At 57.6% G+C, this 12,397-nt stretch overlaps 5 protein-coding genes across 5 annotated transcripts; 2 read left to right on the top strand and 3 right to left on the bottom strand.

Moving 5' to 3' along the window:
• The first annotated feature begins 449 nt into the window (after window positions 1-449).
• Window positions 450-2,105, top strand: GGS23DRAFT_549471 (Phox-like protein). Its single transcript, XM_051515225.1, has 3 exons — window positions 450-1,014; window positions 1,355-1,676; window positions 1,907-2,105. The coding sequence occupies exons 1-3, from the start codon at window positions 913-915 to the stop codon at window positions 1,933-1,935; spliced, it is 453 nt and encodes a 150-aa protein (XP_051376398.1). The 5' UTR covers window positions 450-912; the 3' UTR covers window positions 1,936-2,105.
• On the top strand, window positions 2,106-2,932 carry GGS23DRAFT_549470 (uncharacterized protein; the record flags this gene model as incomplete). The annotated part of the gene is made up of 1 exon (XM_051515224.1): window positions 2,106-2,932. A coding segment is annotated over exon 1 (268 nt), but the record flags the coding sequence as incomplete, so codon positions are not given.
• Window positions 2,933-4,276: 1,344 nt separating this feature from the next.
• On the bottom strand, window positions 4,277-5,602 carry GGS23DRAFT_602662 (mitochondrial carrier; the record flags this gene model as incomplete). The annotated part of the gene is made up of 3 exons (XM_051519359.1): window positions 4,277-4,489; window positions 4,572-5,316; window positions 5,475-5,602. 3 exons carry the CDS (start codon window positions 5,600-5,602, stop codon window positions 4,277-4,279), a joined length of 1,086 nt encoding a protein of 361 aa, XP_051376396.1.
• Window positions 5,603-6,978: 1,376 nt separating this feature from the next.
• On the bottom strand, window positions 6,979-9,569 carry GGS23DRAFT_549459 (uncharacterized protein). Its single transcript, XM_051515223.1, has 3 exons — window positions 8,934-9,569; window positions 8,560-8,664; window positions 6,979-8,478 (listed from the first exon to the last, which is right to left on the bottom strand). Exons 1-3 carry the CDS (start codon window positions 9,046-9,048, stop codon window positions 7,106-7,108), a joined length of 1,593 nt encoding a protein of 530 aa, XP_051376395.1. The 5' UTR covers window positions 9,049-9,569; the 3' UTR covers window positions 6,979-7,105.
• Window positions 9,558-10,334, bottom strand: GGS23DRAFT_549456 (uncharacterized protein). Its single transcript, XM_051515222.1, has one exon. It carries the CDS (start codon window positions 10,283-10,285, stop codon window positions 9,707-9,709), a length of 579 nt encoding a protein of 192 aa, XP_051376394.1. The 5' UTR covers window positions 10,286-10,334; the 3' UTR covers window positions 9,558-9,706.
• Window positions 10,335-12,397: the final 2,063 nt, after the last annotated feature.

Genomic DNA, 12,397 nt, shown 5'->3' with positions numbered 1-12,397 from the left:
ACCTGCAATGTTTTCCTAGCGGACCCTGCTTCAGCGATGACCTCGGGCAGGTCGTTCCCTTCGATCCGTTGTCCCGGCGCGGGTCCTCTGGCGATATCGCTCCATATAATTATGTAAATATGCATATGCATAGATGGCAGTATGTAGGTACCTGTGCGCTGAAAGTTCCGTATTATTCCTCTCCCCCACGCTCTTTGAGAATCTATAGCGATCAACTCGTGCTGAAGGCCGTTGCCTTATATAAACATGTATAATACTCATAGTGCTATACCTAGTTGGAACATACGGCATCGGCCTAGCATTACCTCTAGTACTCATATGTGCAGGTACCTCTGTGTGGTACACCCTGCCTCACGTGGATGCGCCCCCTTATGAACATTCCGCTGCATATGTACATAAGCGCGCCAGTAGCCGCATTCTGCCGCCGCGGAACTTGCTGCCGAAAAGCTGCCCGCTGCCGCTGCGCACTGTCTCCATCCAGCAAAAGGCAGGTACATCGAGTAGAGGGTACTTGGGTACCGTGGAGCATGATGTAACCGCGGACCGCTAGCCTTAGACCGTTTCGCTTCCCCCCCTCCCCGTCAATTTTCCAAGCCGAGACAACACCAGACAACATCTACCAACCCGTCTGGCACTCCATCCGCCCATCCCGCCCGCACGACTCATCTCTCTCTCTCTCGAGCTAATCCTTTTGCCGAGGAGGCTTTTGCCCTGCTCGCTTGCACACGCCGGACGCGCGGCTTTTCTACGCCACTGCTCGCAGCAAAAGGCGGCAACCGAGTAAAACCCGCCAACACGGCGTCCACCGACCATCCGCAAGAGCCTCCGGGCCGCGAGGACGCAGTGCCACCACCCGTGCCCAAATCGCCAACTCAGACCGCTGTGTCAGCATCCACCGTCACACCCCGCGGAATGGCTGGCTTAACGCGCCCCATCATGCAGTCCATGCCTGACACGCGGCAACAGTCCTTCGAGGAGATCTACGGCCCGCCCGAGAACTTCCTCGAGATCGAGGTACGCCATCCTGCCCCCGGTTAGCATCCCGCGGTGCTCGATCCTATCCTATCTATACCTCTCACCTCTTCCTCCCCAATGAAACACCCCTCCTTCCTGGCCCCCCCTCTCCCTCTCTACTCGGTATCCCGTTGCGTTATCCCCGCCCTTTCCCCCCTCTACTCTATATCCTTACCCCCTCTTCTCCTACTCGCATTCCCCTCTCAGAATTACGTCACGCGACACATCGAAACCGTCAGCACCGTGGTTGCATTGCATCATGTGCGCTGCGGCCGCGTTTGCGGCGAGGCAAGTTGGCTGATACCGAGGGGGGGGCTCCCTGCGCGACGGCCGTCGACAGGTCCGCAACCCGCGCACGCACGGCACGTCGCGCAACATGTACACCGACTACGAGATCGTCTGCCGCACCAACATACCAGCCTTTAAGCTGCGCCAGTCGACGGTCCGCCGGCGCTACAGCGACTTCGAGTACTTCCGCGACATCCTCGAGCGCGAGAGCGCCCGCGTCACCATCCCGCCCTTGCCCGGCAAGGTCTTCACCAACCGCTTCTCCGACGACGTCATCGAGGGCCGCCGCGCCGGCCTCGAGAAGTTCCTCAAGATTGTCGTCGGCCACCCGCTCCTCCAGACTGGCAGCAAGGTTTTGGCCGCCTTCGTACAGGGTGAGCTTTTTTTTTTTCTTTCTTTTTTTCCCTTGGCCCATATCCGGCACGAAACGTAGGGGAGCGGAGGGCAACTAATTGAGGGGGACACCGGCGTATACGGTGGGTAGAGCACATGAGGAAAAGGCCCATATTAAAGGGGAGCTTTTGCGTGCCGGTCGTCACGCGATAAGACGCCGTATCTACTGTAGCGATACCGACCCGAACAGAGGCTAATCCGAGGTCTGCAGATCCCAACTGGGACCGCAACGCTTGGTGACTGCGCCTCCTCGACTCGTGGCGCGGCGGTGGGCCATCACAGGCGCCCGGCGCCCGCCGCGCGCCCCGGAAATTGCAGAAGCGGCCGCCGAAGCCACTTATCGAAACGCACCTGCGGAAGGCGGTACGACCAAAGCACGATGGCGGCAGCAGTAGTTGGGAGGGAGGGGAAGCGGAAGAGGGAGGGGGAGACTGAAACGATATCACGATGACGAATGAAGAGAGGAAAAATACGTAATGTGCGCACTTCGTATTCAATTTCGCTACCGGGGGATTCAGTGAGCGAGGGGAGACGCCGAAAGAGAAGGGGGGGGGCCCATAAGCCACGCGCGTATCCGCCTACCTACCCACCCACCCTGCTCGCGCATCCAACCACCGCTGACGCGGCTACGGGGTAGTTGGTAGGCAGGCCAGCAACCACTGTTTGCTCCACCCCCGCCTCCGAACGCCGAAATCGACGGACGGACGGACGGACGGGCAAGACGAATTAACAGAAAGGCTACGCGAGGCGAAGAGGGGAGAATATATCCGGCTTAGCAGGGGAAGACAGGAGGAGAGAAGCGAGAAAGAATGGACGGGCAGGAGGAGGGGGGAGGAGGGGCGGACTGACGCCCGTCCTTCGCTGTCATTGCGCGGTTCCCGGATGATGAACATAAGCCTTCGATTTAGTTTGGTTTGGCCTGGTTTTTTTTCTCTCTCTCTCTCTCTTCTTCTATATATATCAGCGGTGTCTTACTTATCGGCGTCATCCACACACACACACGTAATCCACGTCCGCGTCGTGCCGGCGCGCCATCCGTCCATCTGTCCATCGCTCTCTGCTCTCTTCTCTCTTTCTCTCGGGCTCCGGTCCCCACGCGCCCTCCTGGTTGGGGCTAAGTTAGTAGTGTTCGGGAGTTTCTTCCCCGTAGCGTAGTATTCCGCAACCACCCCCTCCCCCCACTCTTTTCTCCTCGCGTACGTACTCCGCCCGGCGGACGCCGACGGGCTTCGGCCTCTCGCTTCGCGTGTGCTCGCTCCGCTCGGTTTGCCGGCGCGAGCTGTTGCGGCATGAGCGCGTAGGAGCCCCTTCCGCGCGCGCGCAGGGGGGGCGGGGGGGGGGCAGGGTGAGAGAGAGAGAGAGAGAGAGAGAGAGAGAGAGATGGCGTGTCTCGTCTGTCGCGATCAGCCCGCCCGCGCGCGGCTCGACCGCCCGGGCTGCGTTGCGTTGCGTGCGCGCTCCCGCCATATACGCGTGGTGCGGGGAAAAAAAAAAGAGGGAAAAGGGAAAGCTCGCTCGCGTGCGCGCGCAGCGGCTCGGGCGGGTGCGCGGGAGAGAGACAAGGGAAAAACGGTGAGACGGACAGACGGACAGACAGGCAGACAATGCTTTTGTTCCCCGGCGGACTCGTATCGAAGAGGGGCTCCCCTTCTCCCCGTTCTTCTCTCCTCCCGGCCCCGTTCTTGTCTCGTCCCCCGGCTTCGTACATACGTATATACGCACATATATATATATATATATATATATGCAATTGGTATGTACACACGCGCGTCTCTCGCAGGCTCCGAATTTCGCGCCGGCCCGCGTACAGTGAGCGGTGCTCGCGCGCAGGGGGGCGGGGAGGGCGATACTAGCTGCCGCCCGACGAGCGGGCGCCGGGCCATTCATTCATACATACTCATACAGACGTGCGGGTAGACCTCGCCATTTTCTGACTTTTCCCCCCTTCTCTCGTACACGTAACCTACCCGCCACCCCCGTTTGTTTCCACCTCTCTCTCTCTGCTCTCATCCCCCCCCCTCCTCCTCCTCCTCCTCTCTCTCCTCCTCTCTGTCTCTACTGGGCCTCTGGGACCCCCAAGGTCTTCTATAATACAAATCTTTGTTGCGTCGAGGTACAGCAAAAGTGAGTAGAATGGTCTTTCCGAGTAGATAATATCAGCGTTCCGCGTGGGAGCAGGGGGGAGAGAAAAAAGGATAAGGGGGGAGTGGAAGAGACAAGGAAGCACCGTTCTCGCACGTCAGACAGCTTTGTTAAGGAGGCGTACGCGGATGCGTGTGCCGTGTATGTATGTGATCGGCGATGGTCGCCAAGGAACCGACCGCGAATTCGTGCTAGAAAGCCTGTCAGTCGGAAGTTCCGGGTATCCTCTAGAGCCGCCCGAATGCGCCGTATAGCTTCCCTGCCCAACCCCCCAAGATCAACGCCGTCCTTCAATGGCCCCCCCCTCTCCTTTGCCCCGTCCCGGTGAACCTTCGTGCGAACATTATTACATAACCGCCCCGGGATGCTCGGTTCGGATGTTTTCGGTTATCGATGCGAGAGCTGGGGGAAAAGGGACACCTCGCTCCATCGTAGTCGTTCAATTCTTGGCGCCAAGGATCTTTAGGATGCCCTCGTACATGCCGAACATGATGGCGGCCGAGGGTATAGTGCGCATGAGATGCGGAGTAAGGCCGCCGTACAGTCCGATGAAACCCTCCTCCTTCCAGACGAGTCGGAAGCACTGCACAAGCCCCGTGTACTTGGGGTGCCCGTTTGTCATCGGGGCCTGTCTAAGACGTGTCCTTGCGACCTACAGTTCCGCAATGTTAGCCTTATCATCCCCGGGTGCGTATGTAGGTGCTATAGCAGGTATATGGGTCCGCCGAACTCACCTCGTGCGGGTATGTCAAGATGGATGCCAGCCCCTTCGCGACGCCCGCACCCATGAAGTTGCCGGTCCAATGAACGGTATGGTCCCACCAAGTCTTAGGGCGACCGCTGCGCGCCACGCGCTCCTCGCGCTGGCGGAGCTGACGCTTGAGCTCCTCATACATCATCCACTGCAGAGTGCTCTCCGTGACGCCGAGGTAGCTAGCGCTGAGGCCCTTGAAGAAACCGCGCGGCCCCTCGTCGCGCATCACCTGGCGGATGCAGTCCCAGCTGTTGCGGTACCGCCGCGCGTTCACGTCGCCCTTGCGCTCGGCGTTGTTCTTGTCTAGTTGCAGCCGGGTCTTGACAAGCCAGATCGGGTTCGTCGCCGTGCCCGTCGCGATGCCTGCGGTCACGGCGCTAGCCAGGTGCACGGCCGGGTTGTCGGCGGCGGTACCGGTCCACTGCGAATACGCCCGCTTGCCGGTGCCGTACACGTAAAAGTTGATGCTTCGTGCCGGGACGACGCCAATCAGGTTCGGTCCCAAGCCCTTGAATAGGGCGCGCCACCCTTCCAGTTGGTGTACATCGCGCAGGATCTGCATCGTCTCCGTCAGATGGTAGGTGACGGACCGTAGAGGGCTGAGCCGCGCCTGACCGGCGGCCTCTCTCGCGGCGCGGAGCTGCGCCTGGTAGAAGTCGGACTGAAGCCGCGTCTTTAGGACGTCCAGAGGCGCAGTGAGGACAGCTGCGGTCATGCCCCCGACGCTGCGGGTTCCCCAGGGTTAGCGTAGGTCCCGGACTCATCGTATCCGCGTGTAGCAAGGCTTTCTACCAATCCTGGGTGGTAGAAGAGGGGGGAGGGGGGAGGGGGGGGGGGGGGGGGGGGAATGCCGCCGGTGTTGGATAACGGCAAACAGACGTACCCTCCAGCAACGAGATGAGGCCATGATTTGGAAAAGGGTGATGGTTTCGTTGCCGTCCTCTCCGGAGTTGCGAGACCGAGTTCGCGCGATTGGGGCAATGGCGACTGGGATAATGGCAACTGGGGCATCGTGGATTCGGCCTCCCGGCGGCCGGGAGTGCGGGGCATAGTATAACTCGCGTGGGATGATGGCTGAGCCATGGTGGCTCAACACGAAGCCGGCCGTCGTCGATTCGTTGGTCAATCGGTCGGCAGAATCGATCAATGAGCGTAGGACGCAGGCAATATTGGCGGGGGAGGAGGGGTGCAGTCGATTACCGGCGCTCTGTGCGCAAGGCCGAGATCGCCGGCGACGAATTGTTGACGCAACACGCGGCGCGCAGCAGGTGTTGGATGGTCAGAATGTCTAGCAATTGTCGCAGACGTAACGGAGAAAAAGAAGCGGTATTGTCGAGGTCGGAGTCTAAGCTAGAGAGGTTTGAAAATTAGCAGACTACTATTAAGACTACATGTATGGTCAGTGGTGGGTGGTGGTATGTAGTGTATGTAGGCAGGCACGACGTCAACAACCTGCTACCGCAATTAAATTTTTTTCTTTCCCTTTTAGACCAAAAATTGGAACTCAACGGCTTGCCCCTCAAACCCCACCCTACTTTACCCTGTCTTCGCCTGTAGGTACCTCGTTAACGAAGCTAGGTACCTCCCTATGTTAAGCAGCCCACCTCTAGGTACACTAGCGAGGTGCGCATATTGCTACCTACCTACTATAGTACTTGCCTACCTAGAGGTATATAAGTGCCCGTCTACCTACCTAAGGTAGGTAGGTACCTAGCTGAAGACATGCTATCGGCGTTATGTCAGTACCAATATCTGTGTGACCCCATCTACGTAGGTACCTTAGGTACCCAGCCTACCGTGCATTAGGAGGTACCTTCTGATGTACCTAGATACCCAAGGCATGTACCTCTTGGGTGAAGTCTTTAGGGGGTAGGTAGGTTGCCATTGTGTCCCCGCATCCAATTCTTGCCCGCTTGTGGGCGGTTTATGGACCAGCCGACCATCCAACGCAGCGCCACACATTAGCCCCGCCCCCCAAGGTACCTCCTTTGACGAGCTCCAATGTAATGGCCAGTTTGTGCCTCTCTCCATTGTGGCTCAGTTTACGCCGGACATCTCCTTCATCCGCGCGCCTATTCTCCGCCACTTGGGGGCAGGACTTTACCTACCTAACCTCCTATCCAGGGCGCCCAGGTGCCTGCCTCCTAACCCCTGAACCTGCTCGGCTTGGGCACGTAACCTCCTAGAGGAACCAATCCCTTAGGAGGTTAGGTACCTAATGCACTTTGCAGCCTTACACTAGGTACTAGGCTGGCTGTGCCGGAAAAGGGCCGCTTGCAAAGCTAACTTCCCACCCCAAGCTTCTTAACCCTCCCTTTATCCAACCCCTCATCCCCTCCTGCTTCCTCCCCCCCCCCCCCCCCCCCCCCCATCCCCCCTCCAAAGCATGCCGTAGTTGAGTATATTAGCCAAGTATATATATATATATACAGCTACCTGGGGAATCTGCATATAGACACGGGCTTTCCCGTCTATATACAACAAACCGTGAACGTGAATTCGCTACCGCCTCCGTCATTCCGGATGCGGCTGGTTCCCGCGTGAAACCGCTGCCGCATCCGCCGCCGCCGACGCGACCGACGCCATATGGCTGAGCATGGATTTCTGCTCTCTATACGCTCCGCTGGGTATCTCGCCTCTCGGGTATTCCTGCCCCTGCCGCCCCTCCCTCGGGTCCACGTCCATGGCCTCGTGCGCCTGTCGGCCGCTCGTCGACGATTCGGGTCCCTTTCTCCACACGTCTTCTGCCAGTCGGCCGATCGCTATCCTCGACTCGGGCCGGCTCGGGCCGCCTTCGTCGCTTCGTTCCGAGTCCCTCCGTGGCTCCCCAAAGTCGCGGTGCGATCCCGACCCGAACCCGCCTCTTCCCACGTCTCTCAGCTCATCCCCCTCCTCCTCTCCATCCCCTCCACCCGCACCCACCTCCCCCTTAAGCCACGCCACCTCCTCCTCCGTGAGCCCTTTCCACACGCATCTAGCGTGCTTCTTTGTGCATCCCTGGCACGCGGTCAAGTGCTTGACGCACTGAGTCCTGAGTCTTCGGCATCGGTCGCAGGGGGGGTTTATAACATCCCCCCGCGCGAGCTTCTCGATCTTTGCCGTGACCAAGGCGCGGTTCTCCTCCTCGACATCCTTCACTGCTGGTTCGGTAGGGTATCCTGGTGAGGGCCTGTTGCTGGCTAGGAGGGCTTGTTGTATAGACGCCCTCGGTGTCGGTGTCGCGGTACCCATGTTATTTGGGGTCGGCGGGACGGAGCCTACCGAAGATATCCGGTGGCCGGAAGATTGAGAAGGGGCGAGGAACTGCTGGAGTAGATCCGCGTGTAAGTCGTAGCTCGGGTTAGTCCCCGAGCTGATCGGTTGGTTGACAGCCTGGAAGCTGGGGCCAGGAGTGGATTGCGACGTTCGACGGGCCTGTATGGATGCCTTTCGCCCGCTTAGGTGGTAGTTGAGCTGGCGGGCCCTACGCGCCACCTCGTCCGCTTTCTTGATCAAGACTTGCAAGCGTTGCTCGACAATTTCGAGGGTGGCTAGCTCGGCCGTCTCGTCTTCCTCCAGGGGCTGCGGCGGCACTAGTCGGAATCTATCGAGGGCGCCAGAAACTATTAGCCTCCAGTCGTCCTCCCCGATCTCGACCTGAGCGCCCTTCAGAGTAAATTGGCAGTAGCGCGTGCCGTTGGGCGCGGGAGTCAGGACAAATTCTGCGGGTTTCGATTTGGCGAATTCGACGACATCGAGCCAGGTGATGGGATCGGGGCCGAACATCGTTTGTGGCGGCGTAGTCGTTATGGTGCCTTCGAAGGCCCCTTCCATCGCCTTAAGCAGTCGGCTCCCCGTTAGTTTTGCGCCCAGATTGGAAGCAAGGCTCTCATGCCTACTTAACACCCCTAAGCACCACGTTAATGCCCACATGTGCTACGGAGAACGGGAGGGGGGATGGGGGAGGTGGCGGGCCGAGTATTGCTCACCCTCGTACTCGTTGACTAGAGTGAGGACGTCCGAGAAGGTTTCACCGTCGCCCTGTATGAGTTTGAGCTTTACCGAGTGGGCTTTGGATAGGTAGTTAATAGGGACTATATTGCCTTGGACATTAGTTAGTACTACCTCATTCGTAGAGGGGCCGGACGCGGTGCGTAACTAGGGGAATCTCGACTAGACGCCTCCAAAGTGAGGGAAACACGGCCTAGTTTGGCTAGTAACATAAGGGAAGGGGGGGGGTTGTAGAGGTAGGTCAAGTTACGCCACGAGTAGGGCATCCCGATAGGTGTCTTTGAAGCAGCGACGACCTACGGAATTATGTGTAGATGCATATAGATGTAAGCCATAAGCGCGTCTAACTCACCTGACTGGGGCGGAGGAGGTTGTGGTATGCGGTCAGCGTGCGGCGCTTGACTGCCATTGTCGTCGGATATGTCCCGCTTCCGCTTATGTTGATCGGAGTCTGGGTTGTGGGCCATCCTGGCACGCCTCACCCTCAGAGGGCGGTTTTCGTCTTCTTTCCCAGCGCCGTCTCAACCACCGTACGAATCAGGATATGTAATTTGCCCAGCAAGCCTAGGACACCTGTTCGCCCAACCCGATTGACTTTGTCGACAGCAAAGAACGGTTAACATATATAGGGTTATTATAACGGAGGAGCGGGCATTCGCTTGGTACCGCGAGCTCCTACCCAAGAGTTCGAGGCGACAGCTGTAAGATAAGGGCGGCAAATAAAGGGGGCGGGGAGGAGGTATTATTACGAGTAAATATCCTAAGCCGTGGACGGGCTAAGATTGAGAAAACTCGGACGCTGCATGTAGGCTTGGGATATTAGGTCTGCCGAGCTGTTGAACTTTTCGAGCTTGGCGGCGGTCATAGAAGCGATATCTCCAGCATCTAAAGGCTCACGTGTGCCCGTTGACTTGGATCAGGGAAAGGGTTGGAACGAGCGAGCGAGCAAGCCGAGCGAGGCATGCCGGGGGAGGGGGGGAGAAGGAGGGGGGGGGGAGGCAGGGTGGGATATAAGGAGGAAGATGTAACGATGAGTAGGTAGGTATATGTATATGAAGGACGGGGGAGGTATGAGCGGATGTATAGGTATCTCTTCGAGAGGTAAGCAGAATGAGTGTGACGATGCTACTCAGCCTCGACACAAATAGAAAATACGGAGTAAACTACCGTGCGTGCAGAGGAGCAGACTGGACAGGGGGAGCTCGGAAACCGGGGTGGATTCGAAAGGCGCGGGGCTTCAGAGATAGTCGTTGAGCCTGTATTGTGCATCGTCCGCCTTGTTCCGGTAGGGTAGATAATAGGGCAGGGAGACGAGGGAGGTAGATACAATGGGGGAGAGAGGGTTGGTGTCATGAGGATCGCAGACGGGGATGGTGCTGTTTTTCCCGCGCTGCCCCGTCGTGTCTCCCTCCCTCTCCCTCTCCCACTCTCCCGCTTGCTCTCTGTGCCTCTCTCTCTCTCCCTCTCTCCCACTCCGTCTATCCCTCTCTCTCTCTCTCTCTCTCGCTCGCTCTCCGCGGATATGTGCGTGTGCGTGTGCGTGTGCGTGTGTGTGTGTGTGTGCGTGTGTGTGTATGTATGTATGTATGTGTATATGTATGTGGATATGTATGTGGATAGATATGTAGGTGGTATGGATGTAGGGGGTATGGATGTACGTAGGTATGGTAGGTATGGTAGGTAGGTATGTAGGTATGTGCGCATGCGTCTGTATGCGTCTGTGCCTGTGTCAAGGTGGTAGCATGTTGGTGGGCGAGAGAGGGATGAATTAAAAAAAAATATTCAAAAATGAACTGCTCACATAGTACTTGCCTACCTCCTACCTGCGCGGCAGCGGCAGAGGTCAAGCAAGGTGGTAGCGTTGCAGGTAGGTAGGTACCATGTATACATCTCTCCATAAGGTACCTCCCAAGGGAGGTGGTAGGAGGGAGAGGTAGCGAGGTAGCTTCCAATGGCAAAGTGGGTAGGTACCTGCGCGGGACGGAGGTAGGGATGCCCTTTCCTCACTTTTCCGTTTCTCGGTTTGGCCCTTAGGTATATCGTTTAGGTAATAGCACCCGAGCGTGCCAATTTGCGACTTCATCTCTCTCCTGTTGGTTCTTGCCGATGTCTTGTTTCTTTTCCCACGCTCTCTCTTCTCTCTCTTCCGGCCTGAGGCTTGTTTACCTAAGGTATACACGTCGTGTAGCTCCCCTTCGTCCCTCCCATGTTCTGTTCTCGGTTCTCTACCTTGGGTACCTTAGGTACCTAGGTGGGTAGGTAGGTACCAACCTGCCTAACGGGCAGGTAAGGTCCTTGGGGTTCCTCCCAGGGGCGCCCTAGTACAGCTGCCACCACCATCAGGTCCCGGCCTCTAGCCTACGGATCGACGGATGGCGGAATGCTGTGCGATTGAGGTACCAGAGCAGGTACCTGCTGAGTACGTGCCCAGGTGCCCAATCTAGCGGTGGTCAGCAGGTAGGTACGGTACCTACAGGTTACTAGGAGGTAGGCAAGGTAGGTACCTCTCTGCCTCAGGTACCCGAGGTCGTGTTCGGGGACAGCACCAAGCCAGCTCTATAATTGGCCTGTGGAAACATGATAGGTCGTCATGCTACGCGGAATGGAGCCAGCAATTAATAGCCATGTACCCTTCCCGTCCGCCCCTACATCATCGAGTCTCATATGGTGTCCATGCATTGCAGGCGGGCTTCGACGGGTTCCATCTTCAATTGAAAGGCTACCTCTTTTGTCTTCTGTGTCTTTGCGTCTTCCCGTTAGGGTTATTTCTGGTCTTCCGCCTTACCCCCGCCACGCGCGGGCTTCGATGGCGAGGGAGGATAGGCAATGTGGCCCATGTGACTATCCCGTGGGATTCTCCAGGCTCTAATAGATCAACGGCAAGGTCTCGATCCATGTATGTACATTAGGTACATACATACATGCCACATATGTAAGGTATGTACGTAGATACATACCTACCTAGGTAGCTTAGGTGCCTACTCGCACATCCTATTTGCCTGCCTGGATGGGTGGATGGGTGTAGATGGGTGGATGGGATGTACGTGTATGTATGTATGTATGTACACCCGCAGCGGAATGGAAACCGATAGCTATCTTTTACCCATCTCCTCCCACCCCCCCGGTGCCGATCGCCTCACAATTCCTCCTTCCGACGCGTCCCTCTCGTCTCCCCTTGGCCAGCGCTGACCACACTGACCACCTTAACCGCACCACGGCCCCCGACCTCCTAACCGCATCCAGGCGAAGATCCACGCCGAAATTTCCGCTTCTCCTGGGGTCTTCCCACTATGTGATCCCATGCCGCGTCGCGGAGCGAGGAAAGGATCGGCAAGCCACACCAGCTTGGCGTTGGAGCCTCGGTACCTACGTACGTACGGCGACGGGCTCGCGTTGCACCGCTGCGTTGGATGGAAAATTTCGGATGGGCACGATCTGGTAACGACTGATGCTGGGGGAAACTCTTAGCTCGGATGCTCCCAGATCAGCATGCGATGAGGGATATGGGGGTCATGGCACCCAAGACTAGCCCGTCCAGACACGCCGCGAGATTGGTATAACGACCTCCCCTTGTCACACGCTGGGTGAGAGGTACCTAAGGGATCGCATCAGTCTACATATCCCGTCCAGAACAACGACAAAAAAACACACGACGGCCAGGATAGCTGTCATGTGAAAAATGATCTTACCTACATTCTACAGGAACACAAATCTGATCCTGGATACATGGCATGCTACGAATCGCCGGCCGGCCTGAAATTAAAATTTGTCACAAACCCCGCATGCGATCCTCGGCCGTCAATGGCATGAGTCCGT

Source organism: Durotheca rogersii (genome assembly GCF_024521655.1).
Source record: "Durotheca rogersii strain YMJ 92031201 chromosome Unknown GGS23scaffold_2, whole genome shotgun sequence".
NCBI lineage: Eukaryota > Fungi > Ascomycota > Sordariomycetes > Xylariales > Xylariaceae > Durotheca > Durotheca rogersii.
Note: the sequence above shows the minus strand (reverse complement) of the source record. Positions and strands in the feature narration are given on the sequence as shown.